The 25,381-nt window shown below is 55.8% G+C and overlaps 2 protein-coding genes across 3 annotated transcripts in view; both read right to left on the reverse strand.

The window, feature by feature from the left end:
• The window catches only part of SLC12A5 (solute carrier family 12 member 5), a 35,277-nt gene extending 24,017 nt beyond the window's left edge, over positions 1-11,260 (reverse strand). The window contains exon 1 of the mRNA XM_068565221.1: positions 11,064-11,260. Within this exon, the coding sequence (XP_068421322.1) occupies positions 11,064-11,184 (121 nt within the window). The 5' untranslated portion in view covers positions 11,185-11,260. The remainder of the gene's footprint in view (positions 1-11,063) is intronic.
• A 4,569-nt stretch (positions 11,261-15,829) lies between these two features.
• Positions 15,830-23,555, reverse strand: MMP9 (matrix metallopeptidase 9). 2 transcript variants are annotated; one of them, XM_068565819.1, is made up of 13 exons: positions 23,421-23,555; positions 22,682-22,914; positions 22,168-22,316; positions 21,743-21,871; positions 21,481-21,654; positions 21,103-21,276; positions 20,154-20,330; positions 19,877-20,032; positions 18,610-18,760; positions 18,350-18,489; positions 17,743-17,893; positions 17,548-17,651; positions 15,830-16,145 (listed from the first exon to the last, which is right to left on the reverse strand). In XM_068565819.1, the coding sequence occupies exons 1-13, from the start codon at positions 23,553-23,555 to the stop codon at positions 16,027-16,029; spliced, it is 1,992 nt and encodes a 663-aa protein (XP_068421920.1). In that variant the 3' UTR covers positions 15,830-16,026. The 2 variants fall into 2 exon arrangements, with proteins under 2 accessions (XP_068421920.1, XP_068421919.1); XM_068565818.1 differs by having other exon boundaries at positions 18,610-18,895.
• Positions 23,556-25,381: the final 1,826 nt, after the last annotated feature.

Here is a 25,381-nt window from a genome sequence, read left to right on the forward strand (position 1 = left end):
TGTGGAACTGATGCCTCGTATCCTCAAGGGAAACCCACCACCACCGTCTCCTGTCGCCACCTCCACTTCACTCGTCAAGCCAAGCACTGCTCCCAACAGGGGCCTCCCCCAGCTCACTCTTCTCACATATGGGGGTTCCTGGGGCTCGCAGACCGGTCCTCCCAGTGGGAGCCTGGCATGTAATAGGTGCTCAGGAAAAAGTCTGTGGAGGTGAATTCCCCCAGGCTCCCTTCCTGACCCCCAGCGTCTCAGAAGAGCTGTTTGGGGCCAGAGAAAAGGAGAAATAAAAGCGAGGTGGGTCCCTCCTCCTTTTAAAATGCTGGCAAGATGCCTCGTGTTCCTATCACACTACGGCGGTAACTAGAGGGGTTGAAGGGGGATGAGGTGAGAAGAAATTTCTTAATGGTTAAGAAAACAGGCTGGAGCCAAGGAGATTTAGGTTCCAGTCCCAACTTTGGTGGCTGTGTCGACACGTTGGGCAAGTCACTTAAACTAAGCCTCAGTTTCCTACTTTGCAAAGGGATAATGATGGTGTTTAACTCATAGGGCTGTTGTGGGGGTTAAGTAAAATAATGCCTGTTGGGCGTGCCTGGCACCTAAGTGTAGCTACTGCCGTTACTGTTACAATTACGATTACTAATAGACGTGGTACCGCGTCCAGCCTGGGCTCCCTATCCCACACGCCTTCCCCGGCAGCAAGATTTAGGGGCCCTGTCTCCTGTGGGACTGGGTCCCTCTCTCCACAGCGTCCGCTCTTAGGGGCAGGACAGCCAGACACAAGAGCCCCCCATTCCTTTCACACCCCCTCCTCTCCTTCTTCGTGGGGGCGCGGGGCGCGTGCAGGGTGGGAATGGGGGGCGTCCCGGCCCGAGACCCGGCATCTAAGCAGCCCCGCGCCGGTCTCCATGGCGACGGCGCGGGCAGAGAGCGCCGCGCGGAGCAGAGCCGGCCACGCGCCCGCAGCGGCTTATGTAACGCGACGCGCAGCGCGGAGCCAGACTCCCGGCCGGATCCCAGCCCCGAGATGAGGGCAGGGGAGGGGGCGGTTCGTAGGCTTGTCCTGGGTCCCGCCTTTCCACCCGCCGCCTGGGTGGGACGCCAGGCCCCCGGTCTCGTCTGCCAGGGCTGATTTTGTCCCCTCCCTGGAACACCGGTTGAAGGGGAGGGGTGAGCTTCATGAGTTCTCAGAGGAGCAGGACTACGAAGGGGGAACTCGCCCTGATTCCCCAGAGCCAGGAGTCAGGATGATGGGAGAGCGCCGTGCGGCGCGCGCGCGAGAAGCAGGGCCAGACTGAGGCTGAGCCCTCTCGGCCCCCGCCCCCGCCCCCTGGGAGCTCTCAGCCCGAATCGGCTTTCAATTCAGCGGCGGCGGCCAGAGCTCCCGGGGAGGAAACAGGCTAGCGGCGCGGGCTAAGGAGCCTCCCCTGGGGGCCTGGGGCCAGGCCTGGGGGATTCCCCAAGCCAGATCGGGGGAGTAGGGGAAGGCGTCAGACCCCAAGAGGAAAGGAGACCTGGGGGCCAGAGACAATATCCTTGTGTTCTTTAGTCCACAGGAGCCTTCTTACTCTGGTCATTCCCACCTCCCCGAGGTCAGGACCCAGGTCCCCTCCTACATTTCCAAGAACCTAAGTTCAGAGATGCCAGTGGTTCTCGGTCTGGTGGTCTTCCCTCAAGCCCAGTAGGTCCTTAGAGCCCCCTATCATCGTCTCCAGGCACCACTGGGAGGCCTTCTTTCTCTCTCTGGGACCCAAAATGCCAGACCCAGGTCCTGGCCACTCTAGTTCCAGATCCTGGACACTGATATCTAGGGAGAAAGTCTCCCCATGAGCCTGCTACACGCAGAGTCTGGAAAACTTATGGGGAGGGGGTAGAACTGAAGGGAGTTCCTAGACTCCTGCTCCACACACAGAGGCCACTTTTCTAGGCCACGTGAGACCCCATGGAAATCCCATGGCGCCCTCAGGGTAGAGAAAGCAGGGACTGGGGGATTGGACCCATACCCCGTGTCTGCGGGAGCAGAGGCCCCCTCCTCAGAGTGGTGACATCTGAAGGGGATCCCAGGTGGAAATGGCCCCCCTTCGTTCCCTAGGAACCGCGACGGGATGCCGGGCTCTGCTGAGGACTCGACTTCGCCAAACCCCCTCCCTCCCGCAGCCTAAGCCTGCTGTGGAGGAGGGCGGCTGCGGATTGAGGTAACCTCAGGGTCACTGTGGAGATGGATGAGTTAGGCAGCTAGTAGTTCCTACCCGTACTCAGCCTCAGGGAGGAAGAAGGGGTGTCAGACAAAGGATCGGGGACCCTGGTGTCCACAGACTTCCCAAGCGGCCCCTTGGCTCTGACTTGAACCCAGGATCCGGAGGACTTCAAGGCCAGGCTGCCGGTCCCTGGAAGACCCTGCTCTTTCAGCCTTGGGCCATCCCTGGGGGAGGTCTGCAGGAGTCTCGGCCCACAGGGTCAAGCAATGCCCAGGGGAGCGTTTGAGGCGCTGAGCGCAGACAGCCAGAGCGGGAGGCGCGCTAGTGCGCAAGGGACGCAGCGCCGCTGGAGGGTGGGGGCTGGGGGCAGCTGACAGCCGTGCTGGGTGGCTGAGACCGCGTGGGGGGGGGGGCGGTGGGGGGCCCGAGAGCCCGAGGGGGTGGCTGGCCTCGCAGACCTCGGAGCAGGGAAAGCGCGGAGGAGAGCGGGAGCCGCGAACGGACTCGCTCCAAGCCCCTCTGCTCCTAGCGAGTCTCCGCACCCGCCGCAGCGCGTCCGCAGTGTCCGCGCCACGGCGCCAGGAATTCGGCCGCTGGGACCCCATTCCCGAGGCCTCACTGGGGAAGCTAGCAGAGCTGACTGGAAAGACTCCCCCCTGCCCCGCCCTTGAAACCACACTGCTATGCCAGGGTACCCAGAGGAAGGGGAAAGGGGGAAGAAAGGAGGGTGATCTTGCTACCCGTCCCGAACCCACGGGAACGCGAGAGGGAGAAGGAGATTCCGCAAAGTAGAGCTGAAAATCCCCGGAGGGGGTACGCTTCGGTCTGAGGTCGGACCCCGGGCAGCTTTGGGGGAGGAGGCCCGGACCGCATCAAGTGACCCCTTAAGGAGACACCGCAGCCGGACGGGGGCTGTCATATGGCTCCAGTCCCCCCATAGGCACCTTCCCCCCATCTTTCAGCTGGAAGTCTCAGAGCGAGGGACTGCCGCAGACTGCGCCCCCCGCAACCCCCGCGCTCTGCGCCAGGACGCCAGGGTCCCTCCTCGGGAAAAGGAGCCCTCCTCCCTCCCGTCGAGCTACACGTCAGCCCGTTCTAGCTCCTCCAACCCCTTCCCACCGCCTCCCCCGCTTAGCTAACCCACGTCTGCCCCCGGGCCGCGGGCAATGGCAGCCCCTTGGCCCCCAGCCCTGTCCCCGGGCGCGGCGCATTCCAGCACCTCATACAGTGCCTGGCGCATTCCAATGGAGCTGGGCTCCAGGCCGCCTTGGGCGCCCACCGCCCCGGTCAATCCCCGCCTCTCCTCTGAAGGAGGCGGCCCCCGCTCTGCCTCTAACCCCAGAGCCGCTTCCTCTCCTCGCCGCCCCCGGACCGCTGCTTACCAGGGTTGGCTCCCCCATCGCCGTCCTCGCAGTCCGTCAGGTTGTTTAGCATGGTGGCGGCGCGGCGCCGGGCCCGGGGATGGCTGCGCCGCCTCACCCGCGCCCCTCTGCCTGCCTTCGCCGCTCTCTCGCTCGCTCTAGCTCTCTCTCGCTCTCCGCTCCACGGAGGAAGAAGCTGCAGTGCCCGCCCGCCCGGCGCACACACACTCGCACACGGACACACGCTCACACCCGCGCGCGCCCCCTCTCAGCGGCGGCGCTGCTCACCTCATCCCGTATGCAGGAGGCATGAGCCACTGGCGGGGTTTTGCGGGGGGGGGGGGGGAGCGCGGGAGGGAGAAAGAAGAGGGGACGAGGGGCGGGCAGTGCGCTCTTGGAGGCCCCCTCGCACGAAAACTGGGGGCTTGCGCGGGTGGGATGGAGAGGGTGCTGCGGGGGATGGGGACCTCGCCTCCCTTGAGCAGACGTAGCTCCGCCCGCCCCCCACTCTCCGGCGCAGGCGGGGCCGGCACGTGGGCAGGTGCCATCCCGCGCCCTAAAAATAACGGCAGGGAACTAGGTCGCGGCCGCGGGGAGGCGGCCCCGCAGCGGCTGCCTGGCCGAGGGTCACCCTCCCCCTAGAGGGAAGATGAGGGGGGCTGAGGCGGCAGGGGTAGGGCGCCATGGAATATGGGCCCCTGGAGAGCCTGTCTGCAAAGCTGGGAAGGCCAGCCCCGAAGAACGGTGGTGGGAAGGCCAGCCCCGAAGAACGGTGGAGAACCAGACCCTCTCCCATAATCACTGTTCAAGAGGTTGGAGCTAGGGATGCGTGGAGGCCAGAGCCTTTAACTGAAGCACTGTGCTGCCCCCATGGGGTTCAGGGTCATGGGCTGAACTGTCTGGCTCATCCTGTCTTAAAATGGGAGGCGTGAGTCTGAGGAGTTGCCGTGAACACTTTACTGTGCTTAGACGGATAGAAGTCTTAGCATCTCACCTCCAAGGCAAATCACTGGAGTCCAAAGACAAGGACCCTCTGACTGTGGAATGACCCTGGGAAGGAGAGGTGGTGAGGAAGAGAGAAGGCAGCAGTGAGGTTTCAGGGAGCGCTGCCTCCCCACTGGGGATGGTGCAGCCTTTGGGGAGGGCAGGCGGGTCGGAGGCTGGCCGGGAACAGAGTGGGGGAGGGGAGAATGAGGCCGCCTGTCGGTTTGGGACCAGATTTTCTCCCGGGGTGGGAGTGTCTAATCCCCTAATCCAGGATTGCTTTCTGAGGATTCCAGAACTGACATGCTTTCTGTGTCCCTCCCCCTCCCCTGACACCAGTCCCCTAGAGGCTTGATTGTCCTGGGACCCCTCAGCACCCCTAGAATCCAGGCTTGAGCCAGGGGTGGAGAGATCTCAGGAAGCGGCAACAGAGGTTTGGACCCTTTGAGTCCCTGGAAAAACCTAAACATCCAAGGAGGAGAGCAGATCAAGGGGAAATGATTTTCAGACTCACCCAAGCCTCCAACACTAGCCCTCTAAATTCCAGGAGAGTTCCAGGGCTGGAGAGGGTCGTGTCAATCACCTTAGCTAATGCACTGCTTTCATTTTACAGGTGAAAAAGCTAAGGCCCAAAGGGTGGGGGGGGGGCAGATGACTGCCTGTGGATGCTATGCCAGTGAATGGCAGAACTTGGTCTAGAATCCAGTTTCCTTTATTCCCGTTTTGGACTCTTTTCCTCAACATAACCTCTTTTTAAATGGGTCCTGCCTCCAATAGAAGGGACAAGAATGCAGTCATATCCAAACTGCTCAGTGGCCTCTGATCCTTGGCTACTAAGAAAGGAACAGGGACTGGGTCGGAGATGAGCTCTCTCCCTTTTCTTGCGCTCAGACTTCAGACGTGCAGCTGGAGTGGCCTCTCAGCTTGCAATTGGAGGTGGGCCCAGAGACCTTCAAGGATCCTTAAAACACAAAGCAAAACAAAACAAAACTATCCACACGACCAGAGGCCCAGTTCTAGGATGGGAGTTTTCAGGACCATGGACAGGGCCCGCTGCTCAGATTCCGTGGTCGCATATTTGTCAGTGGCTTCAGATTGGGTCAACCAGAGTCTTCAGCAGCTGACTGAAGGGGCCCTCTGAGGGATCCACCAGTAAGATGTCCCTGCCACTGTGTTTTATGGATGCCAGAAGGACTCTTTAGGGTGGAGAGCTAGGTATTCAGACCAGGTGTGAGAATTGGTCCTCTTGGCTTTCCCAGAGAGAAAACCACACACACACAAAAGTGTAGTGAGTTTGGACTGGTGACAGGGGTTTAAAGGGTTGCAGGTGGGTAGGCCAGTGTGCAAGAATTTCTAAGCACTCCACTCCACACACCACCACCACCACCGCCATCGCCACCATTATCGTTTTCTACTACTCTGTAGAGACAGGTAATATAGTAAAATGTGTAGTATGTTTGTTTGAGAAGTGCTGTGAAGTAAATACTGAGGTTTTTCAGCAATCCCGGGTCTGGGATGTTCCCCTGGGGGTATTTCTCTTCATTTGTGGTCCAGAGCCCTGGCTGCTCAGGGACTGAGCCCGCCCATGGAGAAAAGCTAGATCCCAAGGGAGTATAGGTGAAGGCAGGGGTGATCCTCTTCCCCTGGGTGTCCCATCTGTCCACCCTCACCAGACCTCCTATCTCACGAGGCATCTGGGATTCAGGAGATAGTGGTGCTGTCTGTCCTCTGCCCTCAGACTCTGTGTTTCCTTGGGCAAAACTGAGTTCCTCTCAGGGCCTGAGTATCTCCATCTGTAAAATGAAAGGGTTAGGCTGCATAATCTATGGGCCTTCTTCCCACCCTGAAAACTCTCAGTGCTCTCTCAATTTATCTCAGACTAAAGCCAGGGAGCTCTTCATGAGGAGACAAGACCAAGTGAAGAGACAGCCACAAGGGGAGACCCCGGTCCTTTGATTCACACACACACCCCCCCCCCACCTCTCAAGAAGACTGATCCCTATTCTGGCCTCAGGCCAACCCTCTGCAGTGAGGCTTTCAGAAAACACATTGCAGGCACCTCCTGCACTGCCAGCCTGGCCTTGGTCAGTAAGATGACCCTCAGCTCTGAGCCCCAGGAACATGGCTGCCAGCTCAGCACCGCTTCCCCACCCAGAGCCCTTGGAAGATCTAGGGCCAGAAGAATCTTCTCATTAAAGCATCACGAGATGCAGAGCTGGGCAGGGTCTTATTTCTAAACTCTGAGTCTCTAAAATTCCTCTCCCCTCCCACCTTATGCTTCTCAGAGAGAAAAAAGGTCAGGGAAGCTGCCTCTTAAATATCAGGATTTGGGAACTGGAAGGAACTTTGTAAGTTATTTTTTTAGTCAGTCCTCATTTATGGGGAAATTGGAGTCTAGAAATGGAAAGGTACAAATTTTCTCCATGAGGTGAACTTGTGGCAGATTGGGGACTAGAATCTGGCTTCCTGACCTGCAGCCCAGGGCCCCAGCCACTGAATCAGGACAAGGAGCTGTCTGGAAGAAACTGGAGCCACCTGACTGGGTCCTCTTTCCATGAAAGGCAGGCACAGTGTTCCTCCTTATGGCTTAATCCCCATCCATCTTTGTCTCTATATCATTAGCCCCACGGCCTAACCCACCCACCCCCAGCTCTGGCCTCATGGAGCCAAGGCCCTGAACTCCTTTCTTCACTCTTCTCTCCCCCACCTGCAGGCCCCGTCCTCCAGACCCCAGACCCTTGCTGTGAATTGACGAGTCCGGCACAGAGCACACCCCATACACACAGGGCTCGCAGCAGACACGTCAACCACCATCGTCTCCGTGGTAACCGGGGGCTTAATTAACAGGCTGCAGCCCTGTCACCATGGAAATGGCACCCCAACAGCCCCCCATTCCTCTACAGATTCAGCCCGGCTTCCCTCTTTCTCAATCAGGACCCCTTTCTCACTGTACCCACCCCCATCCCCACCCCACCTGGAGAGCTGGTGCCCGCAGATCGCTCTGGTTCATTGAGAAGAGGGGAGGGGAGATGAGGGGGATGAGAGAGAGAGAGAGAGAGAGAGAGAGAGAGAGAGAGAGAGAGAGAGAGCAGCCCATCACCATGGCAACTACAGCCCCGTTCATAACCAGTTTGTTGCCATGGAGATTTCCAGGGCTCACCTTGGGCTGAGGTAGTGGGCCGTGAGGTTCTGAGTCCTGGCTTGAGGAGTGGGTGACTGGAGAACTCCTTGGATAGGCTGGAGATCTCCAGATCAGGTATTTTTACCAATAATTCAGTGTCATTCTTCCCAATTTACAGATAAAGAGACTGAAACATGAGGTTTGGGTATGGGGGAGGTAGAGAACATCACCCTTCTAGATCATCAAAGAATCTGAGCATTTTTATGGCTAGAAGGACCCTCAGGTAGCTTCCTGTTCAACTTCTTTATACTACAGATGGGGAAACTGAGGCCCAGAGAGGGGAAGCAATGTGCCCAAGGCCACATCACAGTGGCTGTGCTAGAGAGTGGATAGGCTACATTGTGGTCTCACTCCATCCCCCTAGCATAAGTTGGCTCCCTCTCACTCCATGGGGACACATCCCAACTCCTGTTAGTCTTAACCAGGCCCAGCTCTCTTCCCAGTGCCCTGTCTTCCTCTATGAGAAACTGAGGCACAGCAGGGAGTGGTGCAAAGGGATGGGGGAGTAGCTCAGAACTGTAACAGTTGGTCCCAGGTTCAATTCTATCCAGCCAAGTCACCATCGATCTTCCCATGGTACAAATGAGGCAACTGAGGCATGTGGGCTGCCCCCCAGTGTTAGTGGTAGATTCAAGGATCACCTTCTGACTTGCTTCTTTCCTCCCCTGTAAGTCGCATTCCCATCTATAGCTGATCTCCTGGCAGCAGGAAGCACCTCCAGGGTCAAACTCCACTCCCTGGGTCCAGAATGAAAGATAACACTTGTATGTAAATGACCTACAAAACCTCCCCCAACCCTTCCCCCACCTTCCACATGCTGCCATCTCTCCCTAAGGGGCCTGGGTGATGACAACAGGTGGCGAGAGCATCCCCCTGGGGCCAGAGCACTGGCACAAAAACAGCTGTGGGAAAGATACCAGCAGATTTTACGTTCCCCTAGGGAGCTCTTGTGCACTTCCCCATGTAGCGACCTACCAAGGAGAGGTGCTGGAGGCTGTCTCAGGGCCTAAGAGGTTAAAAATCCCCGAATTACTCTCAAGATGGAACTTCAGTAAACTCATGCACACAGGTACCCATCCCACAGATAGACACAGAAATACACACATCAACATGCCAATCAACACACTGGCATACAATGACACACGTAAGCACTGACTCACTGACTGCCCCACAGGTCACCAGAGCTAGCGTGGGATGCTTCTCCCTCAAGACATGCAAAGACACACACACACCGCCTCTGCCACAAGCCCACAGCATTCCAGATTCACCTCCAATTTGCACACACACCTGCACACCCAACACTGGGAGCCGTATTTTACTTCATTATGCAAGAGCTTGGAAATGGGAATGGGAAGACGGAACAGTCACCTTGGGATAAGAGAGCGAGCCATCTTATTCTCAGGCCAGGGGGTGGGGAATGACAGGAGAGAAGGCAAGGGTAGGGGAAGCAGGAGTCTACAGCCACTCCCCCTCTCATCTGATGAGCAGTAAGCACCTACTAAGTGCCAGGCTGTGGGCTTGGTACTCGGAACACAAAGTTAAAAGGATGTGGTCCCTGCCCTTGAGATGTAGGAGACACACAAGTAAGTAACTTCCATCCATTGGGACATGTGCTATAATAGTGCAGTGGGCGGGCAGAAGAGGAATGTCTGCCTCTGCCTGGAAGTGAGGGAACGTGAAAAAGATTTTCAGAAAAGGTTAAATGAGCTATAACTTACAGAGTGAGGAGGAGTTTCCCTGGCTAATGGAGGTGGGAGAAGGACACGGACAGGTATACCAGCAGCAGATGAGGGAAGGGTTTGAATGACAGACTAAAGGGTTTGCCATTTATCCTACAAGCGATGGGGGGGTGGGGGGGGGGTTGTGTGGTGTGAACAGGATTGGAGGCAGGCAGACCAGTGAGGAGGCTGTGGTCATGGCCACGTGAGAGATGATGGAGGTTTGGACCAGGGTGATGATGACAGGAGGAGAGATGTGGCCAGATTCAGGCTAAGTTTTGAAGGTGAAGTGGCCAAGACATGAGGACCAATCAGATCTGGTGGGAAGAGAAAAGGGGCCGTTGAGAATGGCTTCTAGAGCTCTGACTTTTAAATCTGTAAGAATGGTAAGGCATTCCTGAAAATGAGAAAAGGGGCAGACAGATTATGGGAAAGATGAAGAAAGGAAAGAGCCCCCAAAAATCTGAATGACAACGTCCAGGAGGCGGTTGGTTCACGGGATTGGAGCCATGCTGAAATATAGGCCTCAGTTTGGTCATCTATCCAATGCAGAGGTTCACCAAATAAACCCCTAAAGGGTTTTTGGTGCTTAGTTTTGCTGGGGTCAGGGTGAGCTCACCTGCGGCTCAGCAGCGACCCCTGGCGGCCCGGGGAGGCTCTTCCTCCTCCCCGCGCTGGGGCCACTTCAAGCGAATTCTCCACGTTCCTTCCAGACCTGAGGGGCCCAGAGTCAGGCAGGGGACCCCTGACAAGTGGCCCCTGCGGAGAAGACTGCGTGTGCATCCAGGATGCTAATTCTTCACCGAAGCCTAGAACGATCCCTTCCCTCCTCTCTCTTCTGTACCCTGCATGTAACTTCCATTACAAGATCACTGCAGTGGGCCCTCCAGGAAGACGCCCCCAGAACAGCCTGAGCTCGCTCCACCCACCGCTTGTGGAGCTGGAGTAGAAGGAGCTAAGTGAATCCCCCAGGGACGGGACTAGAGTGCCCACGGAATCCTGCCAGGATCTAGCGGCGCGGGGTCCAAATTTCTCATTCTCCTGTCTTCTTCCCGGGATCCCCAGGCGCTGTCCGCGACGCCTCCTGGGTGACTGAGGATTGGAGACCTAGCGACCCGGACTCATGTTTCCTCCCGCCCTCAACTCCACCCCTATACTACTAGCCCAACCCCTTCGTCTCTGGTCCCGCCCTTTTCTGCCCCCAAAACGAGATAGTCCTGCCTCCACCCATTGGCTGTGGACGCACACGGCCCTCCCTTTCCCTGGTTCCACCTTCTCCCCCTCTGGTCCCGCCCCCTACCCGAGATGACCCCGCCCCTTTATTGCGCTCCGGCCCAGCCCCCTGGACCCTAGCTTCTTTATAAGATCCGCCCCTTCGCCTCTAGCCCCACCCTCTTCCCTGTGTCCCCTCCCACCTCAATGTGGTCCCTCCCTTCATCATTTCCCTTCAGCCTTCCCCCAGTTCCCTAGGTTCCACCTCCTCTCCCTTTTCTGGCCTTCGGCTGGGACCCTCTGCCTACCAGTCCTGGTCCCACCCCTCCCAACAGAAGACCCGCCCACCGTGTCCCCTCCCCTTATCTCGCCCCGCCCCACTCCGGCAGGCCCCGCCCCCTGCGGCCTCTACCTTTGGCGTCTTCTCCTGAGAGGCGACCGAGACCGGCTGCTGAATGCCGGTGGGACTCCGAGTCAGAGGTCCCGGCAGGCCCCGCGGGGGGCAGCGAAGTGACAGTGAACCTGCGGCTCATGGTGCGGAAAGGAGCCGGGCGGCCGCGGTACGGGCCCGGATCGCACAAGTGGCCGCAGCCGGGCTCCAGGAGGCAGAAAGAGCGTATTCCCCCATCCCCGCCGGCCGCCCCCCGCCGGTCGCGGCGCCGCGCAGGGTCCTAGTGCCCGCTGTGCTGCGCCTCTGTATCTGGCCACTGCGCTTTGAGGCCCTGGGCTGTCAATTCCACTGGAAGCGCTTGAGGATCCAACCTGCTGCTGAGAGCCACCCCTGCACCAGGAGCCCGGTCCCTCCTCGGCTGGGGTCTCCTAAACACCTGGGTTTAATTCACTCATTCAGCACATCTTGATAGCGCGCCTGTGTTTGAGGCTTTGGTGCTAGGTACTGATACAGCACTGGATGAGATCGACTGGCTTCCTGCCCTCGTGTGGCTCAAATTCTAATGAGTGAGAGGAGAAAGATTACAAGTGAGCAAACGCATAGACAAGATCATTTGAGACTGTGGTTTATGTCAAGAAGAAAAAGTAGGGCCAAGGGGTAATGACTAGGGGGAAGGACTACTTTAGGGGATGGTCTAAGAAGACCTCTCAGAAGATGTGATATTTCACCCGAGCCCTCACTGATGAGAAGGAGCCAGCTAAGCAAAGATCTGGGGGAAGAGCTCTCTAGCAGAGAAAATAGCAAGTACAAAGGCCCTGGGGTGAAAAGAAGCCTGGACTGTTCAGGGAGCAGCAAGAAGGCCAGTGTGTCTGGAGCAGAGTGAACGGAGAGTAGAGTGATGGAGATGAGGGAGGAGAGGAGGGCAGATCGATGGTCTCTTGAAGGCTTCAGGGAGGAGTCTGGATTCTTTTCTAATCTACAAGGGAAGTCATGGGAACTTTTTGAGTAGGGGAATGATGGCTGCTGAGTGAAGACTCAAGTAAGGGCAGGAGTGGAAGCTGGGAGTCAATTAGGAGGCTCCTGCAACCCCCAGGTAAGAGGTGATGATAGCCGGGCTAGGGTGGTGGCAGTTGTCCAATTCCAGATACATTTTGGAAGTAGAACCTACAGGACCTGCTGCTGGATTGGACATTGCATGTAAAGGAAAGAGGAGTCAAGGAGGACTCCTAGACTCTCATGCGCTGCCGGTGGGAGTATAGATGGGCATCACCACTTGGGGAAATTGTTCTGTCAGCTAAAGCTGAACTTATACATACCTGTCTACTCAGCAATTCCACTCCAAGGTATATGCCCCAAAGAAATGGCTGCCCATGTTCACCAGAAGACATTTACAAGAATGTTCATAGCAGCATTATTTGTAATAGCCTCTAATCAGAAACTACCCAAGTAACCATAAACAGTAAAATGGGCAAATAAGTAATGGTATGTGAATACAGTGAAAACAGTAGTGGGAATGAACAGTCTATAATTCACAAACAATATGGATAAATCTCACAGATATAACATGGAATAAAAGCCAGACACAGGGACTTCCCTGGTGGCGCAGTGGTTAAGAATCCACCTGCCAATGCAGGGGACACAGGTGTGAGCCCTGGTCCGGGAAGACCCCAAATGACGCGGAGCAACTAAACCCGTGCGCCACAACTACTGAGCCTGTGCTCTAGAGCCCGCGAGCCACAACTACTGAGCCCATGTGCCACTACGGCAGCCCGCGGGCCTAGAGCCTGTGCTCCGCAATAAGAGAAGCCACCGCCATGAGAAGCCCGTGCACCACAACGAGCTAGCCCCCCGCTCACCACAACTAGAGAAAGCCCGCGCGCAGCAACAAAGACCCAACACAGCCAAAAATAAATAAATAAAATAAATTTATTTTTTTAAAAAAGCCAGACACAAAAGAGTATAGACTGTAAAATACTATTTAAATCAAGTAAAAAATAGTCAAAATCTATCTTTAAGCTGTTAGAAGTAATGGTGGTAACTCTTGGGATGAAGGGGTAGTGATTAAAAAGGGGCATGAGGGGGCTTTTAGGGTGCTAAGAATGTTTTGTTTCTTGATCTGGTTGCTGGTTAGACAGTCGTGTTCAGTTTGTTGAAATGTACACTTATGGCGGGTCAAGCTGTCTGAATGTTTGTTACATTAGAGCAATGGTTCTCAACTCGGGGCAGTTTTGCCCACCAGGGAACGTTTGGCAATATTCAGAGACGTTTTTGTTGTCTGGAGGAGGGTGGCACTGCATCTAGTTGGTAGAGGCCACCTGTGCCATCTAGTCCTACACCAAGACTGCCAGCCACGAGCCACAGATTCACCGTCGCCTCCCTGCACTCTGTCGCCATGTTAGGGCCCGTGATAGAGGGAGGGAGACTGACCCTGAATGGGTCCAGCATCTGTCCACGGATCCCACTACCTCCTGGAGGAAGACATCAAACATCCTACAATGTATGGAGAGTCCCCCACAACAAAGAATAATTTGATCCAAATTGTCAATAGTGCCGAGGTTGAGAAACCCTGTGCCAGAAAAAGGAATTTAACAGATCCCTAGATTTTAGGACTGATTAGGTTTTAAGCTCGATTGAGGGCAGATGACGTCGTCTTTTATTAAGGTGGGGACAACCGATGGAGGAGTATATTTGGAAGGTGGAGCCCAAGAGCTCAGGTGGACCCGATATACTGAGATATCTCTTCGGCACCTAAGGATCATGCGGAGGTGGCAGTCGAACATCTGATTCTGGAGCTCAGGGGAGAGGATAAGGCTGGGGATGTAAATTTTGGAGTCTTTAGCAGAGAGGTGCTGTGTAAAGCTGCAGGGCTAGACGAGATCACAGGGAATGCGTGTACACAGCAAAGACGTCCAAGGATAGAGCACAAGGGCACACCATCATTTAAAGGTTGGAAAGAGGGAGATCCAGCTAGCGAGAGGCGAGGAGAATCAGGAGGAAGGGGTGACCCAGAGACCAAGTGAAGAAAAATTTCAGGAAGAAGGGCATTATCCACTGGGTCAAAAAAGCCAAGAGATGGTATGGAATGAGCCCAGAGAAGTACCCACTGTATCGGGCTACAGGAAGATCACAGGTGGCTTTGAAGAGAGTCATTTCAGTGGAGGAGTGGAGTGGGAGCCAGGTTGCAAATGACTGAGAAGAGAATGGGAGACAGTGAGTAGAAACTGTACTTTGGGGAAGTTTTCCTGTGGATGGGGGTGGGGAGTAGAGAAATGGAACAGAACTGAGAGACAGGGGTCTAGAGGGATTTTAAACAAGCCATATTAAGGAACATTTGTATGCCAGTGGAAGTGGGTCATTCCTGAGTGAGAAATGGGTGAGTTAAGGGAGAGGGGCCCCACCCACAGGAAGCTTAGGAGGAAGTTCCCTGAACCCCTCCTTACACTCCCACCTGGGCCCCGGGTGTGGAAGATGATCAAAGCTGACCAAGCCCATCACCTCCACTCACCTGCCCCGACCCTTCAGTCAAGTCCCTCTGCCATCCTGGAGGGTCAAATCCATCCTCCTCAGCCTGCCACTTCGACCTTCTCTCATCTAGCCCACACCACCATTCCTATCTCAACCATTCCAGAATCCTCTCTGCTCAAACCACATACTAGAGTTCTGAGCCAATTCTAGTTCCCCCAAACGCCCCCTTGCTTTTTCTCTCCTCCCAGCATTTACCCCAAGAGCTCACATTCCAATCCCAAGGTCACCACTCACCAGCTAGGAGACTGCAGGTCAGCTGTGTAATTCTGTGCCACAGCTACCTCATTTATAAAGCAGGGGGAGGGAGTGATAGCAATAGTAATAGTACCTCTAAGGTAAGAGTAGTACCTGTCTCATAGGGTTGTTTTAAGGATTGGCTGTGTTAACGCACATAAAGCACGTGCAACAGTGCCCGGCACCTAGTCAGTGCCTTGCTAGGGGTAGTTCCTATCATCATGTATATAATCCGTATTTTATTTATCCACTGCCTTGCTTCTGCGCACTTAGGTTGTTGCCAGTTTCTCATTCTATGAACAATGCTGCAATTCACATCCTTCTCGGTGTTGTTTTGTGCACACATGGGTGAGGGTTAGAGAGTGGGAACGTTTTTAGGTTTAATGGTTCTTGGTAAATTATCCTCGAAGAAGATAGTCTTCCTTGCGCAAGAAGAAACTCTTGCTCACCCTTCCAGATTCAGTTCAAGTTCACATGTCATCTTGGCTGGGAAATGTTTCCTGACTTCAACCACAACATGCAGAATCACACACACAAACACACACACGTGCGCGCATGTGCGCCATTATTCTAGAAAAAGGGTCACACGCTGCACACTCTCCAAGTGTGACCCCACCTCTACCAGCCACAGAATCATCACCCTTGTAACTAAGCTGGACTCTCTGGGGCTAGAGCCCGGAGCCTGCATTTTAAGCAAGTTTTGAGGACTCTCTCATGCACCCGAAAATTTGAGGACCACTGAGAGGTCGTTGAGGATAGAAACATAGTTTAACTCATTTCTCTATCCCCAGTGCCCGGCACAGGGCCTGGCTCCATGTAAGGGCTCAATAAATGTTTGATGAATGAATAATAGGTTGGCCATTTCCTCGGCTATAAAATAGGAGTAATTACATTATACCTTCCTAATAGGAAGGATTGAACGTTAATATTTATGAAGTGCTTAGAACATTGCCTGGCGCATAGTAAGCCCTCTGTTGGTTACATACATACATGCGTGCATGCGTACAATACATACATAAATCTGCTCCTAAAGGTTAAAGAATCCACGTTTATTAAAAACATTCCAACAAAAAAAGAAGGTGGGAAGAGAGGGCCCAGCCCACCTCCCCTTCTCCTTGTCCTTCAGAACAGACCCACCAGTTTGGATCCGGCAGACTGGCTCGTTCCCTATCGGGATGGTCCCTGTGGGGGCTCCCACTGCAGCGCTGAAGCAGGCTGGGGAGCCCTAGTCCTCGGGGCAGTGCAGGAGGTCAAAGGTCACGTAGCCCACATAGTCCACCTGATTCACCTCATTCTGGGAACTCACGCGCCAGTAGAAGCGATCCTGGCAGAAGTAAGCTTTCTCTGCAAGGGAAAGGCAGGACCAAGAGGGGTGATTCCAACCTTCCCACATACACATACAGAAACAGGAGTGAGATCAATCATCCCTCCTGCCCTTTCGAGATCTTTCCAAGGCTTTCATAGGACACCTGTATCCCCACCCTGCCCCCCACAGAGATGCTGGAGGGCACAGACCTCCTTGTCCAAAGCACTGACACAGAGCCTGGCACACAGTTGATACTCAGAACAATTCATTCAACAAATCCCATTCATTCATCCAACAATATTTATCGTGCCAAGCACTGTTAGAGGCACTGGGGATACAGCAGAGGAAAAATGCAGGCATGACCTCAGTTCTTTTGGTGCTTACACCCTAGTGGGGTAAGACAGACAATTAACAAGCAAATGCATAAATAAATGAGATTGGTTTTGACAATGGAGAAAGCGATGGAGGAAATATTAAAAGCGAGCGAGCAAGTGAATAGATAATGAGGGTCAGAGAAGGCCTCTCCAAAGAGGTGGCCTTAGTGCTGAGACCTAAAGGATGAGAGGGAGGCAGCCCAGTGACAATCTGGGGAGAAAACCTTCCAGACAGAGGGAACAACTGGCACAAAGGCCCTAAGCTGGGAATGACCTTGATGTGTTCAGAGAACAGCCAGAGGCTGGTGTGAGTGGAGCAGAGCAAAGGGAATGACAGGAGTAGTGGGAGGGGATGAGGAGGGGGGAGGGGGTCAGATCAGGTCATGTTAATTTCTTTGACCTTGGAATGGGTCTAGAGTCACCCACAAAACCATCGCCCTCCACTCCTAGCCCCTCCCGACTCTCACAGAATATATTAAAGGTATTGGACAACCAGTATGGCTTGGACTAGGGTGTTTGCAGAGGAGCTTGTGAATATTTTGGCGGCTGAGTCAACAGAACTTGTCAGCTGATTGGAGGTGAGCAGTGAGAAAGAGAAAGCAAGTGTAACTCCAGCTACCACCCCCATTTTACAGATGGGGAAACTGAGGCTCTGTGAGTAGCAGTGACTTGCCCAAAGACACACAGCTATGAAGTGTCTTATTTATCACTGTATCCCCAGTGGCAGCACAGTGCCTGGCACATTATAGGCACTTGATAAATATTGTCTAATAAAGGAATGAGCCTCCATGCAAACCAGGTGTCCTGTACTTGTAGGGGAAAGGGCTTTCAGCTGGGGAGACAGGAAATCTGGGTCCTAGTTCTGGTTGTGCCCCTGTGTCCCTGAATGATCTGGTAAGATCCCTGCCTCTATAGGGAACTCACCTGTGCTGGGGCATTTGCCTCAATCTCCACGGGCTTTTTCTTTCTCTCTCTCAGAATTTGACCAATCACTAAGGCAGGGGAACCTACCGTGGGAGGTGTCTCAGGGAGGGATCCTCCCCCGACCCTCGTCCTCATCCCTCACCTTGGTACTGAAAGATGTCGTGAGTACTCATGGGCACCCCGGGGAACATCTGGTCCACTGGGGTGGCGCTCCGGGGATCCACCTTCTGTGTCTTCACGTCGAACCTGCAGGACGGCAGCGAGGAGACAGTTGCTGAGCCGGCGGGCAGTCGGATGGCGCCTGGGCTCCCCCTGCCGGCGGTCCCGGGACTCTCACCTCCAGAAGCACTGCCTGCTGAACAGCAGCACCTTACCCCCGGCGCGCGGCAGGGCCCCGGTGACTTGGGCCACTTCCGGGCCCAGGCCCAGCTTGTCCAGACGCCTTGGGCCTAGCACCGACGCGCCTGTGTACACCCACACTTGGCGCCCTGCAGGAGAGAAGGGTCACATCGGTCTGGGGGCGGGGCATATACTCTCCTTGAATATCAAGAGGGAGAACGCAGCGAGGCCTTTCCGCGCCCGGCGTGCCCGCAGTCTGTGTGCCCAAGGAGCAGAGCCTCTCGGTACGATTGTCCAAGGGTGCGGTGAGGAGGGCTGAAATTCAGCCCCTGCTAAATTTGCTAAATTGTATCCGCCAGAAGGGGGCGTCTTTTTCTAATGCACACAAGACGTTTTATGAATTGTCCTCGGTCTCTTGGTCCTTCTAGGTTGGGGTGTGTGTGTGTGTGTGTGTGTGTGTGTGTGTGTGTGTGTGTGTGTGTGTGTGTGTGTGGAGGGGGGCGGATAGGGAAGGAAGAAAGCAGGTTGGGGTGTGTGTGTGTGTGTGTGTGTGTGTGTGTGTGTGGAGGGGGGCGGATAGGGAAGGAAGAAAGCAGGAAACTAACCAGAGAAGAAGAAAATCTTCTTCGTGAGCGGATCCTGAAAAGCGGAGTCCAGCTTGCGGGGCAGCGCAGGCCACGTGTTCTTGATAAGGAAGGGACCCTGCAACCGGCGTCCCCCACTCTCAGAGAGTCGCCAGTACCTCCTGGACGAGAAAAGGGAACGGCTGGCACTGAACCTTGAACACAAGGTCAGTGGGCGGGGAGACACAGGCAGGTCCCGCCTCCAAGCCCCTTCCCGAAACCTCACAGCCCCTGCCCCTCACCCATCCTTGAAGAGATACAGGCGATTCCCGATCTCCGCGATGGCGTCGAAGATGTTCACGTTGCAGACATCGTCCGCTGGATCCAGGGACCTTGTAGGGATCGCAGAAGGGCCAGCAGTGGGAGGACCCGTGGGGCCAGCGGAAGGGGGGCCTGTGGAGCCAGCAGTGGGGCGTTCTGAGGGGGGGGCAGTGGGAGGCCCCGTGGCGCAGACCGTAGGAGGGGCGGTGGGCTGCGGTTCAGCTGTGGCAGTGGTTGGAGGCCGTGGTTCAGGTTCGGGGCGAGGACCTAAAAAGAGACACCGCATGAGACAGCCCCTGTTCCTACGGAGCGCTGTGCCCATGGACTGTCTGCTCCCCCAAAGCCTACCAGTGAGGCCCCTGGCGCTCACTCTCCGCACTCTAGACGCTGGACCCTGCCTCCCCCCAACCCTGGGCAGGCTGCTTCCTTTCACATACTCACCCCCATCCCCAGGCTGCTGAGAGAGAAGTGTTTTTTGAGCTCTCAACCTGAATGCCAAACAGTGCTAGGAGCTTTATAAACTCACATTAGGGGCTTCCCTGGTGGCGCAGCGGTAACAATCCACCTGCCAGTGCAGGGGACACGGGTTTGAGCCCTGGTCCGGGAAGATCCCACATGGGAAGATCCCACATGCCGTGGAGCAACTAAGCGCGTGTGACACAACTACTGAGCCCACGTGCTACAACTACTGAAGCCCGCGCACGGCAACAAAGACCCAACGCAGTCAAAAATAAATAAATTTATATTTTAAAATATTCACATTAGCTTGTTTGATCTTCAGAAAAAAAACCTCTGAAGTAGATTCTTTAATATCCCCATTTTTAATGAGGAAATATACTAATGATAATAAGTGGTGATAATAATAAAAATGTCAAACACTTATATGGTGCTTACTATATGCCAGGCATTATTCTAGCTCACTTAAGCCTCCTAACAACCCCATGAGGCAGGTGTTAGCCTCACTTTACAGATGAGGAAGTTGAGGGGTGAAGTAACATATCCAAAGTCATCTAGCCAGGAAGTGGCTGGACTGGCTTTTGAACCTATGTCTGTCTCACTCTAGAGTCTGGGCTCTTTATCACCATCTCCAAGCACTGACCTGGCAACAATTGTACCCATTGGCCAGGGTCTCCAGAAGATAGATGTTGGGGGTCCTAACTTTCCCCTCCTCTGCATTCTCGGGGTACTCGCGGCCGGCAGAGCCCAGCCTTTCCCTCTCCTCCCTCCGTCCCTGCCCCACACCCTCACCATACAGATGCTGGATGCCCTGCACATCGTCCTTATGCAGGGGGTGCTTCTCAGTGAAACTGTACATGGGATACATGAGCGCCTCTGGCACAGACGAGTGATCTAAGCCCAGCGCGTGGCCAAACTCGTGCGCCGCCACAAGGAACAGGCTGTATCCTGGACGAAAGAGGGAGCCTGAGACGTGAGCCCTGAGCCGAGCTCCCAGCCCCGGCCATCCCTCCCGGACACTACTGCCCTGGCTGAGGTCCCAGCCTGGGAATCTCAGAACCATGCCCACCTTGATCCGGGCAGAAGCCCCACTTCTTGTCTCTGTCGAAGTTGGAGGTGGTGGCGCACCAGAGCTGCCCATCACGGCGGCCCTCTCTGGTGCAGGCCGAGTACTCCTTGCCCAGGAAGATGAAGGGGAAGACGCACAGCTCCCCCGCCGAGTTGCCCTCGGTCACCGTCGCGTCAACTAGAGAGACCCAGGGCCTCCGGTGAGCCAAGTGGGTGGGTCCAATAAAGACCCAGGGGCGGGCCAATCATGGAGAGAGAGACACTTGGAGGCCTATTTTAAAAGCTTGTGGGGGGGAGGGGGGGGCATCCCTGGTGGCACAGTGGTTAAGAATCCGCCTGCCAAGGCAGGGGACACGGGTTCGAGCCCTGGTCCGGGAAGATCCCACATGCCGCGGAGCAACTAAGCCCGTGCACCACAACTACGGAGCCTGCGCTCTAGAGCCGCGAGCCACAACTACCGAGCCCGCGTACTGCAACTACTGAAGCCCCCGGCACCTAGAGCCGGTGCTCCGCAACAAGAGAAGCCACCGCAATGAGAAGCTCGCGCACCACAAGGAAGAGTAGCCCCCGCTCGCCGCAAATAGAGAAAAGCCCGCACACAGCAACAAAGACCCAACGTAGCCAAAAATAAAATAAATTAAAAAAAAAAAAAAAAGCTTAGGGGGCGTGGTGCCGCACACAGCGGAGACCAGGCTAGACTGGTGGGCGGGGCCTGAGGATCAGAGGCCCAGGGAGAGGCTGCAAGCAGGGCTAAAAGGCGAGGCCTCCGTGAATGCGGCGGCAGCAATAGGAAGGCAGGGGGAGGAGCCGTGGTGATGGCGGCCAGAGTCACGGCTGTCCTGAGGACCGACTAGGAGTAGAAGGACAAACTGATGGGTGGAAGAGCCACGCTCGGGGACCGACGCGGAATTAGGGGGCGAGGCTGAATCAGGTAGGTGGGGCAGAGGTACCTCGGGTCGGGCAGAAGCCATAGAGCTTGTCCTGGTCATAGCTGGCGGTGGTGGCGCACCAGCGGTAGCCGTCCGAGCGACCGTCGGTGGTACAGGCAGAGTAGGAGCGGCCCTCAAAGGTGAACGGAAAAACGCAGGGCTTGCCGTCCGCATTGCCGTCCTTGGTGTAGAGTCCTGGGAGGCCCACGCGATTACCCGAAGGCGCCACGAGTTTATTGACCCACAAGCTACCTGTGTCCTCCACCCCTCCTCGCCTCCTTTCACAACGGGGGAACGGACCCAGAGAACAGGACAGTGCTTTGCAGGCCACACAGCACTAGCGGCAAGGCTGGGGTAAAAACCCAGCGTTCTGGACCCTCGAGGAGGGTGGGTACTCACTCTCGCTGGGGCAGAAGCCGAACTGGCTGTCGGTGTCGTAGTCGGCCGTGGTGCTGCACCAGAGCATGTCGTCGGAGCGGCCGTCCGTGGTGCAGGCGGAGTAGGAGCGGCCCTCGAAGGTGAAGGGGAAGTGGCAGGTGGCGCCCTTCGCGTTTCCGAAGTAGGTCGGAACCACTGCAGGAAAGGGAGACGGGGTCAGGGCGGCTGGTGATGCGCGTGAGAGGAGAAGGGAATGGGGACCGGGGCGGTTCGGGAATCTCACCGACGCCTTTGCCCAGAGACCATAACTCTTCATCGTCGAAGTGGGCGTCTCCCTGAATGCCTGGGCCAGGAGGAAAGGCGTGTGCCAGGAGCCCGTTCTTTCCATCGAAGGGATACCCATCTCCGTGCTCTGAAGAAGCAGGTGGAGAAGAGAGTTAGCCGCGTACGGCTGCGCAGGTTGTGCACTGCCCAAGGGCGCTGGACTGAGTGCGGGCTGCAATCCAGCCTAGGAGCCGCTGTCCAAGATTTGCGTCCCCGCACTGTGAGGTGTCGGTCAGCAGGGGGCGCCATAAGGGCGAGCGGCAGCCAGGGCTGCGGGGACAAGCAAGAGAAATCCGGGTCCAGGGCCCCCTCTACTCTCTCCGAGGTCCTCCCTCCTCTGTCCCCTCTCAGATTCTCCTGGCATTCCCCTTCTCGCGTTCTCACCCCTAACACCAAACTGGATGACTATGTCGGCTTCACGGCCGTACACGCGAGTGAAGGTGAGCGGCGTCACCGCGCTCCAGAGCGCGAAAGCACGGGCAAAGGCGTCGTCGATCACGGAGCGCGGCAAGTCTTCCGAGTAGTTTTGGATCCTGCAGGGGAAAGGCAGGAGGCTAGAGGTCGGAAGTGAGAGGCGGGATCCGGAGCAGCAGCGACACCCCGTGTCTCAGCAACTTCAGATACACAACGCTGTCTGCGCTCCACGCTTTCAGCTCTAAAGCACTTTCAGACGCATTTTTCTCTTCGGACACTCACAAAGGCCCCGACAGGAGGACTCAGACTGCGAGGTCGTTTCCCATGGGGGAACGAAGGCCCAGAGGTGTAGCCGCTTGCCCTGGGCTCACTAAATCCCTGGTTTAGTGAAACCCAGGGATGGGCCTAAGACGGGACGTGTTGACCACCGGGACGGCCTCTCCCCACCACGCCCCGCTCGCCCCCGGGGGGCCCAGCCTCGCACCAGTAGGTGATGTTGTGATGGTGCCACTTGAGGTCGCCCTCAAAGGTCTGGAATCTGCCCAGGTCTGGGACGCCGCAGCGCGGGGCACGCATGGCATTCAGGGTGGTGCTGTCCAGCTCGCCAGTCTCCGGCAGGGCCAGGCGCCGCTGGAGACGCTGCAGAGGCCGACGCAGGGACTGATCATCCTCGCTCATCTCTGCCACATGAGTGTAGCCGTAGCGGTACAGATATTCCTGTGGAAGGAGGGGCAGAGACATCCCAGAACCCTGACTTCCTTTCTCTGACCTGCTGGGTGAGGACTCCATCCCTCCAGGCTCTCAGGGACTGGCAACAAGGTGTTGTATCCAGGACTGGGTACCCTGCATACCAGTGCCTGTGCCCACCCAAGAATCTCCCCTCCCTGTAGACATCCTCAGCTCCTTTCCACCCCTGGATGCCCCTGGCCCATGCCTACCTCAGGGCCTCCTAGGGTTTACCCCTGTTCATCCCCAGCCCATCCCCACTCCAGAACCCTCCAATGCCCCTTCACCACTTCCCATTGCCCATCTAGGAAACCCTCATCAACCCATTCCTGGCAATCACTGTCCAGAGCATCCCAGTGCCCGAGCCTGGACACCTCTGTTCTCCAGAGGTGCCCATCACCCCCCAACATGCCCCTAAGTATCTCCTCTGAGAGCCCATGTCCTTCCTGGGACTCCTAGCCAGCCCTTCCCAACTCTAGGCTGGAGTGTGTGCCTACCTCTGCCAGCTGCCTGTCGGTGAGATCGCTTTGTAGTTCTCCCGGGAAGACCACAAAGGTGGGCTGGCGTGGGCTGGGGGCAGCAGAGCAGCCCAGCACCAGGAGCGCCAGGACCAAGGGCTGCCAGGGGTTCATGGTGAGGGTAGCAGTGTCTGGCTGCAGCTGCCCTTGTGGGGGCTTTAAAGAGGCGCTGTCAAATGAATCAGTGACCCCGCCCCTCCCCGACAGGCCGGGGCGAGAGCTGACTCAGGGAATGGTGTGTGTGTGTGTGTGTGTGTGTGTGTGTGTTGGGCAGTCCCAGCATGAGAAGGCAAAGAAAGGGCTTACACCACCTCCCCCTCTCCCTCCTGCCCACAGTCCCCATTGCCGAGTCGGGCAGGACCCCAGACCCACAGGAAACCACAGGCCCATAGGGGAAGGATTGGGTTTTGCAAACTGCAGAGGTTGTGAGAACTGTGTGAGAGCGAGGGAGGGAGGCACGGCCGGAGGACTCCCTGAGCCCTCCATCTGAAGGCCCCAAGTGGTCAGCCTAAGAGAAAAGGATGGAAAATTCCCTGAGGCTTCTTTCTGAACCTAATGATCCCCCTTCCCAGTCAGACCCCCTCGTGGGCCCCTCCCTACACTCCCAGGCTCTGTCCTCTTCTTCCTGGAAGCCTTCCTTGATTCAGCTTCCTCCTCTGCTCCACCTGAGAGCAGAAGGCATGGGCTCTGCTTGGCAGGAATCGGGGGATTCCACGGGGACAACCCCCTGTCTTCGACAGGCTGGATGGTTCAGGATAGTAAAAGGGGGAGTTTGTGGCATCTGGAAGCCAGCAGACATGGCTTCATTCCTTCAGCGCCTTGGGCAAATGTCTTCACCACTGTGAGTTTGTTTCCTCAGCTGTAAAAAAAGCCCTTCTGAGCTTTACCCTTTTCCCGTGGCCGGCTGGGTCCAGCCATCCAGGGCCAGCAGCCCCCTAAGCGGTCTGCTATGTCCCAGGCCCTGGGATATTTACTGTAGCTAAAGGCAATGAGGTTGGGGTGGGAGAGGAGGGTCTGGAGAGGTGGGGGGTGTGGTGGACCAGGGCGCATCCTGTGGCAGGGGTCCTATAATTATGTGCAAATATCTGGACAGCGGGCTGCTATCTGCGTTCTCTGTCCACTGGGTGTGCATTGATTTAGACTTCCCCACTTGGGGAAACTGTGTGAAATTGTCTTCCGGTTTGTGTGGAAGAAAAGAAAAACCTGTCTCCCCCCACTCCCCACTGGTGTCAATTGAATAAATGTACGTGAACTCCAAAAAATAAATAACTAAACAATAAAAATAAATTTAAAAGGGCCCTTTGTCCCTAAATTGATGTGAGGGTAAAATGAGATCCAACACATAAAATACTTAGGACAGTGTATGTTGCAAGTATTCAAGAGATGGCTGTGATCGCTTTTAATTATCTGAGCCAAGACCATGATTCTGACCTGGAATCAGGAGATGGGGTCTTGGACTCTAATCTGCTGTGTGAACTAGTGTAAATGCCTTCCCCTCTCTGGGCTTTGGACTCTTCGGCTGCAAAATAGCAGGAGGGGGGTGGGGATGATCTCTGGAAGCCCTTTCACTTCTCCAGAACTGCTCAACCCAGCACAAGCGCCAGCCCCAATTGTCACCCCTTATGCCAATAACAAGCATCTTCCCTCCCTCCCTTCTTCCCAACCAGCCAGTGTGAGGCAGGATCTATATTTGCCTTCTTCAAAGCATTATTTGGGAAGGACTACAGCAACAATTTGACAAGCTGTATTTAAAGGGCTTACTATGTGCCAGGCACTTTATATGCTTATCTAATAAATCAGTCTATGAGATGGAGACAGTTAACTTCCTTTATGGGAAAATTGAAGCCCTAGAGTGCACGAATTAATGAATACCTGTTTTGGAGTCACACAGTTCTGGTTTTCATTCCCAGCTCTGCCATCTCCTGGCTGTGTGACCCTGG

This window comes from Eschrichtius robustus, chromosome 16 (genome assembly GCF_028021215.1).
Source record: "Eschrichtius robustus isolate mEscRob2 chromosome 16, mEscRob2.pri, whole genome shotgun sequence".
Taxonomy (NCBI): Eukaryota; Metazoa; Chordata; class Mammalia; order Artiodactyla; family Eschrichtiidae; genus Eschrichtius; species Eschrichtius robustus.